This window comes from Sycon ciliatum, chromosome 2 (genome assembly GCF_964019385.1).
Source record: "Sycon ciliatum chromosome 2, ocSycCili1.1, whole genome shotgun sequence".
Classification (NCBI taxonomy): Eukaryota; Metazoa; Porifera; class Calcarea; order Leucosolenida; family Sycettidae; genus Sycon; species Sycon ciliatum.
In genome coordinates, this window is record NC_088644.1 from 38,812,138 (window position 1) to 38,826,582 (window position 14,445).

The 14,445-nt window shown below is 46.8% G+C and overlaps 1 protein-coding gene across 1 annotated transcript in view; it reads right to left on the reverse strand.

Moving 5' to 3' along the window:
• Positions 1-14,445, reverse strand: part of LOC135810011 (uncharacterized) — a 36,317-nt gene that overhangs the window by 3,708 nt on the left and 18,164 nt on the right. The window contains exons 10-13 of the mRNA XM_065323468.1: positions 6,187-6,377; positions 5,049-5,239; positions 4,428-4,601; positions 3,493-3,680 (exon numbers count right to left, since the gene is read on the reverse strand). Coding sequence (XP_065179540.1) covers positions 3,493-3,680; positions 4,428-4,601; positions 5,049-5,239; positions 6,187-6,377 — 744 coding nt within the window. The remainder of the gene's footprint in view (positions 1-3,492; positions 3,681-4,427; positions 4,602-5,048; positions 5,240-6,186; positions 6,378-14,445) is intronic.

Here is a 14,445-nt window from a genome sequence, read left to right on the forward strand (position 1 = left end):
TACTTGGCTCTTGCTGGAGTTCAGGAGCAGGCCGCGATCTGTGAGATGCTGCTTCACCACTGAAAAATCGTCTTCTAAGCATTGAGAATTCGTGGACACTTTCCAGAGGCATACAGGGTGGTGTCGTCTGCATAAAGAAGGCATTAGGAACGCAATGGCAGAGTGGGGACAAGTCGAGTGTAGATGCTGAAGAGGGTAGGGCCTAGGACGGAACCCTAGGGAACGCCCCTAGTGCAGGTTCTACAGTCACTTGTGGTTCCGTTCACTTCCATGCGTTGCTGTCGGTGAGACAGATACGACTTGAACCACTCAAGAGCATTTCCACGGATCTTCAGATTGTGAAGGTCATCTATTAACGTTTGGTGGTGGACGCGGTCAAAGGCTTTGCTCATATCGAGCAGCAGTACGGCCGTATAGTCTCCGGTATCCATGCTTCTCTGCCAGTTATTGATGGCAAGTGTTAAAAGGTCCTCAGTACTGTGGTTCCGCCTGTATGCAAACTGTTCATTTGGAATTGCTCCGGGTGTGATGTCCAGATGGTCGTGAAGCTGCTGGAGCACTAGTGATTCCAAGACTTTGGAGATAATTGGCAGTAGCGAGACTGGGCGATAAATGGAACTGTCGTAGGGGTCGCCTTTCTTAAACACTGGACACACAGACGCTAGTTTGTAGGCTGACGGTACCTTTCCGCTAGACAATGACTGGTTGAAGATGGAAGTTAAGGAGTTGGCCAGCTCGGCGGCATGGTGTTTCAAGATGTAAGCTGGTATGCCGTCTGATCCAGATGCTTTCGTGGCATTCAATCGTTCGAGAATCTTCGTTACTGCTGCTGTTGTAACGGGTTGGAACTCGAGAAGGCAGTTGTCTAAACAGTCGTCCGCCGGAGTGTCTGGGGTCGTAAGAGCAGCGCGGTGTTCATCATGGACGATATTGCCTAGGGTATCTGACAAAGATAAGAGGGAGGCTTTCGGTGTGGGGTGGGATTTTCTCCTTCCAGTTAGTTGATTCAGCACTGCCCATTGGAGTCTAGGATTTCCTGTAGCGGCACTGAACTTGTCTTTGTAGTACACACTTTTCAGTTTGCGGTTTAGTAAAGTTCCTTGACGACGTATTGCACGATACTGCTGTCGGAGGCGGTCATCCATGGGGTGCTTTATTAAGGCGCGGTGGGCTGAGCTTCGTCGATGAAACATCTGTTTCAGCTCTGGGGTTACCCAGGGCTGGGGGCGGGGTTTGGAGTAAGCTGCGCGCTTCTGGGTAACGAATGATGAAAGATCATCGAGTACTGTCATGACACTTTGTTGCCAGTGGCTTGCCGCTGCATTTAGAGCATAACCGCCGGATACATCTGAGGGGTCAAGGATGTGTGCGAGAGCTGCAGACGTTACACTACGGTCAAGGTGAGCCAGGCTAGGTTGGCGTCTTGGAGAGAATTGCTCGTGCGGCTGTTCAAAGTTGGCTCTACTAGCACGGACAGAGAGGCCAATAAGATGGTGGTCGGACAGGCCATCGACGCTGTGAACAAATGTACTATGAAGAGACATGGGAGAGGGAGACGGAGCAGCCGTTGTCATTGTTGTCGGTATGAGTGCAAGGTCTAGGCATGACTGACTAGGAACTCTGGTAGAGTCCAAGCATGTTTCACTGATTGCTAGCACATCGATTCTGTACTTGTACATTATGCAATGGATTTCATGAGTTTTATTTCTTAGGCTACAGATGTTGATATGGGCGATGGTTAAGCTCTTGATGGGTGAAGACGGACAATCAGGCACTGTTTGACTGGATGGATAGTTACAAGGATTTCTTAAAATGTTAGGTGCTGGGTCAGCGACGACATCTGTTGCTCGGAGATGAGGTGGAGTAGCTGAGAGGGAGTGTTGCTGGTGATTACTTGGACACCCTGACGAAACCTATTGTGTTGCTAGCTCATCGATTTCAGTTGCACTGTATGGGGTGCCATCTGGGTTCAAAATCTCACCATACGTTAGTGAGCAACGGATCTCCTTTTGGCGGAGTTCCTTATACCTAGGCAGGGCCTGTCGTCTAGCAATCTGCTGTTGCTTGGTCAGGTCGTTGTTCACGTACACATCTTGATCATTCAGTTTCAAATCCAGACGTTTACGGTACACTGACAGCTTGGCCTCGTGGCTTTTCATGCGTAGCCTCACTGGCCTGGCCTTGTCCTGTACGGCTTTGCTGGCGGAACCAATGCGCTCTGCAGAGAGTATTTGGTCAGCACTAATCTGGAGGAGCTGCTCACATCTGGATGACAGTGCTACGCTGTCCTCATTGTCCGCTTCGGGGATGCCCCTGAGAATAAGGTTCTCCGACCTCTTCACCCTTTCTACCTCCTCTGCTATGACCTCGGCAAGCTGCGTTGCACTGTGGCTCCCAGCTGTCTGCCACGCGTTTCCACGTGGTGCATTGCTTTACACCACACTCCTGGTACGGTACGCAGAGTCATCGTCTCGAGTACGGAAAGTCCTCTCCATTTCCTCCACTCTCACGTCAAACTTCGTCAGCTTCTCTCAAAAAAGAGCGATTTTCCGCCATTACACTTTCTAGCTTCAGGGAGATTTCTTGAAAGATGCTGTCTATTCTCATACTCATATCCTTCTGCTCCCGCAAAATCTCGTTTAACGTGCTGCGCATTGACGCAGTGTCGTCCTGTTCCGCCTGGCTCCCGTCATAACAGGTGTTGTCAATTTGCTGTCGCAGGCCGTCAGGAGGCGAGCGATCCGCCGTGGGAGACTTTCTGCTCAACCTCTCAGGAGTTTGGCGAAGAGAAGACGACTTCACACCTGTAACTGCTACTGGCAGCCTGCTTGGCTGACTGGCTGGCATGCTGGGGGAGAGCAAGGGGGAACTTTGACCAGAGCTCAAAAACCTGCAACCAGTTCCTACGTCACAAAATGATCCCTACATACGGCAGAGCAGGTATCTTTAAAGCGTAAGTGATCAGTCTGAGTCGACCCGTGGTGAAAGCAAGCCTCTTGGATCGGCAAGAACACCATCATAAGTCAATGAATAGAAAATGCAACTAAATCCAAAAAGTGGTGGACATCACGCAACTGCATTGTAAATAAAAGGGGGTTTGTCAACTGACAACCGCTCTATTTTGTTGCTATTCACTCTTTAGATGAAAATTCTTTTATTAATGATGTCGAAAAAAGTATTGACGTTTCGGGCCAGTCACCCATCATCAGTTCACAAACCCCCTTTTATTAATTAAATCCAAAGTTCATGAAAAGAAAATGCAACTAAGGGACCATCCGTAAATACCGATATTTATTTAGAAACGAAAACTAGTCATTTCTATCACCCTTCTTTTTTCTGGACGTGCTCACACATACAAATTGCACAGCAATATTTTTCGAGAAATGAACATGCACTCAACCCCCTCCCCTCTAAAGGACTAGTTTTCGTTTCTAAACAAACATCTATCTTTACGGATGGCCCCCCAAACTCAAAACAATGAAAAGAACATACCTCCAGTGCAGGTTGTCGTACAGATACTCTGCGCATCATCCGACTGACACACACGCACTGTGCAGTGCAAGTAGAACAGAGAGTTGGCAAACGTGTCGCCAATCTGATTGCCAATGGCAACGCTGAAGTTGTTCGACTTTCCGTCGGTTGTCTTGTACAACAACACGTCCCCATCAGCTGTGGGACATCTAGACATGGTGGTAAGAGAGTTCAACAATTGTTATGTTATAGAGTGATTTCACATCAGTTTGTCAGGTGACTAAATTTGTGTAGAAAGTGATCACGTCATGTGGACAGTGGAAACAACATGGCTGACATCATGTGACCTGTAGATCCGGGGGTTGACTGGAGTTGGAACCAACATGGCTGCCATCAGTGTAGGGTCATGTGACAGATGTGAAATTACTCTATTGGGGAGCAGGCCAATCACAGTGGCTATAGATTGCACACCTGAGCCAGCAATGGGACCATGATTGTCTTTGCACACCACGCTGCACTGTAAGCCAGCCCTTTCTTCCACAGAGAATTCGTCACAGAATGGGTCGGCTTTAATATGTGAAGAGTGTCAGCTTGATAAAAAATCTGTGGAGGTTAAGTCCATACGTTTTATGAAAGATGTGGTTTTCTTGGTAAGACTGCTGCCCCACAGCGGGAGTAGATTTTAATGTGTGCATGGGGTGCGCAGCAACCTAAGAGCATAGTTTTCCTGATGGAGAGCCAAGGAGAGTCAAGTAACTGGTGGTAATAGTTGAACATTGGAGCATAGCTGGTAGATCCTTGGTCCTTTTCTTTCCTATAATATTCAAACGAGCAGTACGAGGCATGTGGCATATAATTCCTAATACTTTGAAATTCTCCGTGAAGTCCACATTTGAAATTGCAAATTCCTGAAGTGAAGTTAAAAAAATGAAAAACAGTGATCACAGCACACCTACCCATCATCCAGGAATACGACCTGTGGCTGTGCTTGTTGATCACCTGGTGTTGCCCAACACTGGCTGGCCCTCAGTCCGGTCACATGACGGTCGCTGGTCTTGACCGCAGCCGACATGAACAGGTGATCGGTGGTGAACAGCGGTGTGGGAAAGATGCTGCGCTGGTAGGGGAACCTTGGATAGGGACAGTGCAGGCCGCGCAGGTCAATCAGCATGGCGTACTTGTACTAGCGCATGGTTTTGAAATCAAGTTGGTTCATACAGCTTATCACATCGTCTACACTTTTTTGAAGAGATCCAAAGAAAGCTGGTGGCGTCACCCCAAAGAAGTCGAGAAATCGAAGGGGAGGGAGGGAGGGAGGGAGGGAGGGGTGGGATTATAAAATGATACGGTGTTGATGCACAATGCGCTAACTATTTCTGTGACACTATACCCACCCTTTATACCCATCCTTTGCATCCACTGTAGTCCACGCTATATCCATGAAACCTCCCGGCTTTTCGATGAGCTCGTTTAAATATTATCTTTGCTCTAAAAAGTTGCACTCAGTGCAACTAATTATGTGTTCCTAAAGCGAGCTACAGGGAAAAACACCATGTTACACGACTACACCAGCTGACCTGTACGATGAGTCATTGAATGCCTTGAAGCTGATATCATACTGCTGTGTCCCTGGGCTTGCAGTCATTGTCACTGGTACACGCCGCTCTAGAGCTATCTCCAGAGACAAGTTTGCAGTTGAGCGGATGTAGCAGGAAACACTGATGTTGACTGCGCCAGTGTTGTAGAGCACTCTGTTTCTGTACTCCACCTGGAGAACAAAGCCGCACGCACGTACACACACACACACACACACACACACAGACACATGCACACACGCACACACCATTGGATGCCCATCGCCGGAGGCGATGATAGCGATGCTACAGCTGAAGCCATAGCATATTGTGCTGGGATTGCACCATTCAACAGCTTGCAAGGCTGAAGAATTGACCACGACTATTCAGCCTGGTCTACACCACACAGCTATGAAGTGGCTTTTTCTGGCCAGTGAATCCCTACTTTTGGTCTTTTTCATTTTTTTCCCACGCACACATCACACCACATACTCCGGCATGCACTGGCTGTTGGTAACCACCCAGGAGAATGAAAGAAAAGTCAGGAGGAGTCTGAGAAAGAGAAGAAAGACGTGTGTGACCATAATCGTCGGGAATCGAACCCGCAACCTATCGATTGGAAATCGCTGCACATACCACTGCACCATATAGGACACGCACACACACATGCACGCACGCACGCATGCACCCCCACACCCCCCCCCCCCCACACACACACGCACACACACACACACACGCACACACACACACACACACACACACACACACACACACACACACACACACACACACACACACACATACACACACACATACACACACAGGCGACACAAGTAGATATTCATCAACTCCTAAGCTTTTAGACGTTTTTAAAAAATTTAAAAGAACTTTGAAAGAGGAAGTTACTACAGGTCTGGTCAGAACTTGCAGGCTTGTCAGACTAAGAGATAGAGTTTACACAACAAGAGAGGGAGAGAGAGAGAGAGAGAGAGAGAGAGAGAGAGAGAGAGAGAGAGAGAGAGAGAGAGAGAGAGAGAGAGAGAGAGAGAGAGAGAGAGAGAGAGAGAGAGAGAGTGGAGAATACAATTATGTAGAGCCATGTCTTGTCATTACTTGGCATGTACTTTGAAGTATTATTTACCTGATCCTTGGTAACAATTCTACTAGTATTGCAGCCTCCGTCCAGCAGAGTTGTGGCAAAGTAGTGGGAACTGTTCTGCTGAAAAGTGCACTGGCTGTCCAGTAAGTGAATGGAGGATGGATTGAAGCCAGCCAGGTCAAACTTGCCAACAGCTACTGTCATATGCGTATCGTTGCACAGAGTCCGGGCACCTGTCAGCATAATAGCAACGCACAGAAGGATACTGCGTTCAGTGTTGTGTGCAGTAGAGGAGGCAACCATGAACAGTACAGTGCACATCAGCCTCTATCTAGCCAGTTGCTAGGTACATGTAGATCCACAGTGCACTGCAAAGCATGACTTGTCTTGATCTGACCAGCTTTCTGCAGCATACTGTACTTAGACTGGATTAGGCCTGTCCGAAAAAATGGGCATAAATTTACGGAAAATGGAAATGCAAAATGCATGGTTTTCCAGCCAACATTCAAACAAGAAATCAAAGGGGAATGTGAAAAAAATCAAAAAATCAAATCCAAACAACCCAAAATGCAGAACAAAAAAATGCATGCGTTGCCATGGCAACCAGATTCTAAAATGGCCGCCATGCCATGGTGATTACAAAAGAATTGGTTTTCTATGTGCTTTTCCGGATGTCAAACTACCGTATCATTGTGGAACGTGGCTTTTCATTTTCAGTTTGCAGGCGTTTGACTACCTACATGAATGTCCTCTTCGCCTACTGATACACTCCTAGTAAAGCCTTTGCTGCGCAATCTTATTTGTTGAAGAGCAGATTCTACCTTTCTTTACCGGCTCTACCAAACAAAAGCTGGTACTGTGGTAGCCTTGAAGTCGGTAGAACTTGGTCAGTAGGCCTATTATAATAATGTCCTCTTCGTCCACCTCTGATGAACTAGTCGCTGTAGAAGAGCGCACTGATTCGAACAACCCTCGTAACGAAACAGGGCAAGCTGCTGCTAGGGAGGGCCCAAATATGCTCAAAATATTCGCATATTATGCTTTTCGCATATTGGGTACCTGCTTCAAAATATGCTTCGAAATCACACAAAAGCAGAAAAATATGCTCGAAATATGCTCGAAATATGAACTGATATCAGTGATAATTATGCGAATTCTTTGCTCCTTGTAGCAAAATATGCTACATTTGGTACAATATCTGCTACTTTATGCGACCTTGAGGCGCGGACACTCTCTCCTCTTGTCAAATTTTCGCCCCGTGTTTGGATGAGCATTTTTCCTTCCGGGCTGAGTTTGGAAGTGTTCCCTGACCGAGCGTGCCGTGGTAAGTTTCCTTGGCCATTTCTGCAATCTGCCCTATAATTATGCGAATTCTTTGCTCCTTGTAACAAAAAAATGCTACATTTGGTACAATATGCTAGATTTGCTGCTTTATGCGACCTTGTGTCAAAAGGACAAAATATGCGAAAATATGCGCAAGCATATTCGGGCCCTCCCTAGCTGCTGCTCCTAGGCCCGCAGTTGTCAGTCTATTGGACCGGTTGAAAGCTCCAACAGCATCGGATTTGGCGAGACCACGGAAGATTAGTACCTTGAGCAAGCCGAATGGATCTTTTAAACCTCCAAATACCAAGCACCAACCCAAAACTAAGACTCCTAGTCCTAGTCAACGTGTTAGCCAATTCCCAGGGGAGAATTTGGTTGTGCGATCTGGTAAACTTTATTGCAAACGCTGTCGCCATGAACTGTCCAGCGTCAAGAGTGTTGTTCAAGGGCACATTGGTTCCACCAAACACAAACAAGGGAAGGAGCGTGCTGCTGAAAAGGTTGGTGTGTCTAAGCAACATTAATGTTGATGGATGGGTACAACTACCTGCGTGCCAACAATGCAGAGGGGGCAATCCTTCCTGATAGTGTTCTCCTGCTCCGCATCAAGTGTGTGCGGGCATTCTTGAGTGCTGGCATATCGATGAGCAAAATCAATGACTTGAGGGATGTTTTGGACGAGTATGGAGAGAAACTCACCGGCTGCCAGCATCTTGCTGATCTCATCCCCATGAACCGAGACCAGGAGAGATAAGAGCTAAAGAAACTCCTTACCGGGAGGAACGCCGCTGTGATGTTTGACGGAACGACGAAGGTGTGTGAGGCGATGACGTTAGTGATTCGATATATTGACGACAACTTCAATGTCCACCAAAAGCTGATACGCTTACAACTAGCAGAGAAGAGGCTCTCCGGGGAGGAAGTTGCTCATGCGTTGCTGAATACTCTGGCTGTTCTGTACCAGCTACCTCCTGAGCATGTTCTAGCTGCCATGCGTGATAGGGCAAAGGTGAATGATGTGGCGATCCGTAGCCTTTAGCCGCTCTACATCAATCTGTTCAATGTAGGTTGCTTCAGCCACACATTGGATAATGTCGGCGAAGCTGTGGTGACCGACCAGCTGGACACACTTGTATCTTCCTGGATTCAGCTGTTTTTTTTCACAGCCCCAAGTCACGGTTGGAGTGGATGGCTCAGACAAATGTGAGCATCAAGGCCTATAGCAAAACCCGCTGGTGGTCGAATTATGAAGTCATGGATCAACTGCTAAACCTGTTTGGAGATGTGGTAGGATTTCTCCGTACCGATGTCAAGACGCCTGGAGCTTTGTGCCGCCGAATGCGTGCTGTCATTGAGAACCTTGAACGTCGAGGAGAACTCCAAATCCAGGTCGCAGTGACGGTCAAGTTTTGCCGTCCATTCGTACAAGCCACGTACAAGTTGGAAGGCGATGATGCGCTTTGTCTCGTAGCTTACGAAGTTATCAGTGGCCTTCGCAACTTCGTGGCCATGCAGCCCATTCATTTGCCCTTGACGGAAGCCGTTGCTGCACAGCTAGGAGGCGCTAATCCTAACCACAGGGAGATCTGGATGGATACGGCTCGCAAAATGCTTGCCACCTGCAATTGCCTAGTTCAACGCCCGTTACGGAGTGGCCGGTGTTTCAAGCTGATGCCGTCTCAGCTTTTCGAGCCGCCTGCCTGTGTGACCTTTGCAAGGTCAACGAGATGATGCCAATGATAGCTGATGTGGAAAATCTCCAGAGCTTCCCATTCGTGAAGGCGGAAGACGTCGTTCGCCTGAAGGATAAGCTACCCCAGTATGTGGCGGCATGCGAAAGCGCACACACCCCGACACCGATCCTCTTCAGTGGTGGAGGAATCATGGCTGTGACCACCCTGCTTGGAGTTCTGTATTCCAAAAGATCCTTTTGGTGCAGCCCAGCTCCGCTGCTGCCCAAAGTGTTCAGCCTACTCCAAAACTCATTCTCCAAGCACCAAGAGTCAGCACTGGAGGACTATGTGGAGAACTCCATCATGATCTAGCATAATCATAGGAAGTAGTTTCATTCATGTTATTCCTTTGTTTGATTCTTGCTCTCTCGTATCGGCCTCCGGTCCATCCTCTGCTCTTATGCATCGGTTAGCAGTCACGCATCATAAATTGCTTCGATTAATATTTCCTATGCCCCCTCTTGATATGCATATCATATAGATTGTATTTATGTGAAGGTACATGCTGTGGCAAATGTAAAACATTTTTTTCATAATAATTATGACCCAGCAGCAGGTAAGTACTATGTGTAATGAATTCATGACAGCATTGTCTTCCGCCTTGTAACATATTTCGCCATTACAAGAGGCCTCGAATATCGGAAAAAACTACAGCCACCGCACCCACGGGGGCCGAAAGTTCGTACTACACGGTCAGTACACGCTGATTTTGTCCAAATCACGCTTGCAATTAGTTCGTCTTCACGAAGTTCGTCGTACAGGAGTTCGTCGTAAACGAATAATTTTGACTTGATATGATGCCTGGCCAACCATAGGATTGGCCCTAGTTCGTACTAAAGGAAAGTTCGACTTATCAGTGTTCGTCCTAATGAGGTTTGACTGTAGTTCCTTGGTCCTTTTCCTTTTCTATAAAAAAATAAAATAAATCATGCTTGCTGCCTCGGTATAGTTGCCGATTTCCTGTTGTATTTGACTACGGAAGTCCAGTACCATTCACAAACGCTTCGCATTTGTGTGTTCCGTAAGGAGGCCAGTGTCTTAGGGCCAAGTAATAAGTGAGAGGGACAGAAGACACTGAAATAGCAAGTTGAACTTGACTTGGTTGAGCTGAAACCTTGGCTGAAACCTTGGAATTCGACCGAAAATGGGCAAAATAAAAAAATGGAAATTGTGAAGAAGAGGTTGGTGCGACTTCGGCGATACTTGGGGAATTGTGTGTTGCTCCCAGCGCAATAAAGACCTCGTGAACACCAGAGGTGGACGGTTCGATGGACTTCTCGTGTGCTCCGGATGGCAGTCATGAGTCAGTCAAGTGAGAATTCAAGTCGGCAGGAAAAGCGCGAGCTCCCTTGTAGGGAGCAACACACAATTCCCCAAGTATCGCCAAAGTCGCACCAACCTCTTCTTCACATTATTGTCCCCAGAGCGGGCTAGCAAATTAGATGGTTTGGAGGCAATAATGTTGTGAATGGCCAACGGTCCTCAGCCCTTGTTCAGCACCTCCACCAGCGACACTGACTCACGCTGGTATCTGGTGTTCACGAGGTGTTTATCGCGCTGGAAACGGAGCGTCTCTGTAAGTTTGTATCACTGGCGATGTTTGTGCTGGAGAGCACTATATAAGTGGTGCTCTTCACGCACAATCTTCCTCAGCCTACTCAAGCTCAACTGATGAGGGGTGAATTCCCCGAAACACTGTGTATTGATCAGGGAGTGGTGCTTTCTTGCAGGTTTGCAGAGTGGATGGTCGGGATGGCAGTCCGGATGGCAGTCGCGAGTCAGTCAAGTGAGAATTCAAGTTGGCAGGAAAAGCGCGAGCTCCCATGTAGGGAGCGACAATTCCCAAAAATGCAAAATGTACCCCAAAATGCAAACAAATTCAGAACATTTTTTCGACAGGCCTAGACTGGATGCATGATACCGTACTAACCTTGCAGAGATATAAAGGAAAAAACCCTGCTGAGGGGTTTTCCCTGGTCCGATAAATATAGCCAGGCTATCCAAATTGCGACGGTAAAGACAAAACAAGCACTGGCGCACTTGGATTTATAGAGCTCACCCGGGTTGTACGCATGTATTTTTATCCTGGACCCAAGAACCTTACTTACATTATACTTTTAGAAAGGAAAAGGACATATGGAAACGAGTTAAGAGTTACTCTCCACCACTGTAACTAGATACTATATACAGTCAGAAAGTGCAACAACTAGAAGCTGGGTGTCAGGACGTCGAATGTCTCAGTACTCTGTCAGTTTTGTGCCTAGTTGTTGCACTTTCTGACTGTATATAGTATCTAGTTACAGTGGTGGAGAGTTACTCTTAACTCGTTTCCATATGTCCTTTTCCTTTCTACTTTTATTATTGGCTCAATACCCGAGTTTCAAATTGCACACCTGATGAGCCGTCACGAACCATACGGCGAAACGTACGTCGTGTGAAACAACTTGTTTTGTAGTCAACTAGTCCATCACAATGTCATGCATGAGGAGTACTGTAGGAGTTTAGATTTCGGCTTGTACAATTCGTTCTCGCAAAGCTTCCCCCTTCTTAACTTATCTTTGATATTTTTGACCCACCCAAGTTGGGTGGTGTGCTGCTTTGCTGCTTCGAATTGTAGTTAGACCGCTTTGTCAAATCGCCTACTGGTCTCGTCATCGTCCAGTGACAATCGACATTCTTTGTTCCGTTGGGACTGTAGCTTGTGCTCGTTTTCGTTGCGCTTGCCTTCCCCTCTTTGGTCTTTCCATAACCTTGAACCTTCCAAGTTGGAAGGCTGTCGGTTAGCGCTACGGAGATGTGTTGAAGCTGGGTGTCAGGACGTCGAATGTCTCAGTACTCTGTCAGTTTTGTGCCTAGTTGTTGCACTTTCTGACTGTATATAGTATCTAGTTAGTATCTAGTTACAGTGGTGGAGAGTTACTCTTAACTCGTTTCCATATGTCCTTTTCCTTTCTACTTTTATTATTGGCTCAATACCCGAGTTTCAAATTGCACACCTGATGAGCCGTCACGAACCATACGGCGAAACGTACGTCGTGTGAAACAACTTGTTTTGTAGTCAACTAGTCCATCACAATGTCATGCATGAGGAGTACTGTAGGAGTTTAGATTTCGGCTTGTACAATTCGTTCTCGCAAAGCTTCCCCCCTTCTTAACTTATCTTTGATATTTTTGACCCACCCAAGTTGGGTGGTGTGCTGCTTTGCTGCTTCGAATTGTAGTTAGACCGCTTTGTCAAATCGCCTACTGGTCTCGTTTTCGTTGCGCTTGCCTTCCCCTCTTTGGTCTTTCCATAACCTTGAACCTTCCAAGTTGGAAGGCTGTCGGTTAGCGCTACGGAGATGTGTTGAAGCTGGGTGTCAGGTTTTGTAGTCAACTAGTCCATCACAATGTCATGCATGAGGAGTACTGTAGGAGTTTAGATTTCGGCTTGTACAATTCGTTCTCGCAAAGCTTCCCCCTTCTTAACTTATCTTTGATATTTTTGACCCACCCAAGTTGGGTGGTGTGCTGCTTTGCTGCTTCGAATTGTAGTTAGACCGCTTTGTCAAATCGCCTACTGGTCTCGTTTTCGTTGCGCTTGCCTTCCCCTCTTTGGTCTTTCCATAACCTTGAACCTTCCAAGTTGGAAGGCTGTCGGTTAGCGCTACGGAGATGTGTTGAAGCTGGGTGTCAGGACGTCGAATGTCTCAGTACTCTGTCAGTTTTGTGCCTAGTTGTTGCACTTTCTGACTGTATATAGTATCTAGTTAGTATCTAGTTACAGTGGTGGAGAGTTACTCTTAACTCGTTTCCATATGTCCTTTTCCTTTCTACTTTTATTATTGGCTCAATACCCGAGTTTCAAATTGCACACCTGATGAGCCGTCACGAACCATACGGCGAAACGTACGTCGTGTGAAACAACTTGTTTTGTAGTCAACTAGTCCATCACAATGTCATGCATGAGGAGTACTGTAGGAGTTTAGATTTCGGCTTGTACAATTCGTTCTCGCAAAGCTTCCCCCTTCTTAACTTATCTTTGATATTTTTGACCCACCCAAGTTGGGTGGTGTGCTGCTTTGCTGCTTCGAATTGTAGTTAGACCGCTTTGTCAAATCGCCTACTGGTCTCGTCATCGTCCAGTGACAATCGACATTCTTTGTTCCGTTGGGACTGTAGCTTGTGCTCGTTTTCGTTGCGCTTGCCTTCCCCTCTTTGGTCTTTCCATAACCTTGAACCTTCCAAGTTGGAAGGCTGTCGGTTAGCGCTACGGAGATGTGTTGAAGCTGGGTGTCAGGACGTCGAATGTCTCAGTACTCTGTCAGTTTTGTGCCTAGTTGTTGCACTTTCTGACTGTATATAGTATCTAGTTACAGTGGTGGAGAGTTACTCTTAACTCGTTTCCATATGTCCTTTTCCTTTCTACTTTTATTATTGGCTCAATACCCGAGTTTCAAATTGCACACCTGATGAGCCGTCACGAACCATACGGCGAAACGTACGTCGTGTGAAACAACTTGTTTTGTAGTCAACTAGTCCATCACAATGTCATGCATGAGGAGTACTGTAGGAGTTTAGATTTCGGCTTGTACAATTCGTTCTCGCAAAGCTTCCCCCTTCTTAACTTATCTTTGATATTTTTGACCCACCCAAGTTGGGTGGTGTGCTGCTTTGCTGCTTCGAATTGTAGTTAGACCGCTTTGTCAAATCGCCTACTGGTCTCGTCATCGTCCAGTGACAATCGACATTCTTTGTTCCGTTGGGACTGTAGCTTGTGCTCGTTTTCGTTGCGCTTGCCTTCCCCTCTTTGGTCTTTCCATAACCTTGAACCTTCCAAGTTGGAAGGCTGTCGGTTAGCGCTACGGAGATGTGTTGAAGCTGGGTGTCAGGACGTCGAATGTCTCAGTACTCTGTCAGTTTTGTGCCTAGTTGTTGCACTTTCTGACTGTATATAGTATCTAGTTACAGTGGTGGAGAGTTACTCTTAACTCGTTTCCATATGTCCTTTTCCTTTCTACTTTTATTATTGGCTCAATACCCGAGTTTCAAATTGCACACCTGATGAGCCGTCACGAACCATACGGCGAAACGTACGTCGTGTGAAACAACTTGTTTTGTAGTCAACTAGTCCGTCACAATGTCATGCATGAGGAGTACTGTAGGAGTTTAGATTTCGGCTTGTACAATTCGTTCTCGCAAAGCTTCCCCCTTCTTAACTTATCTTTGATATTTTTGACCCACCCAAGTTGGGTGGTGTGCT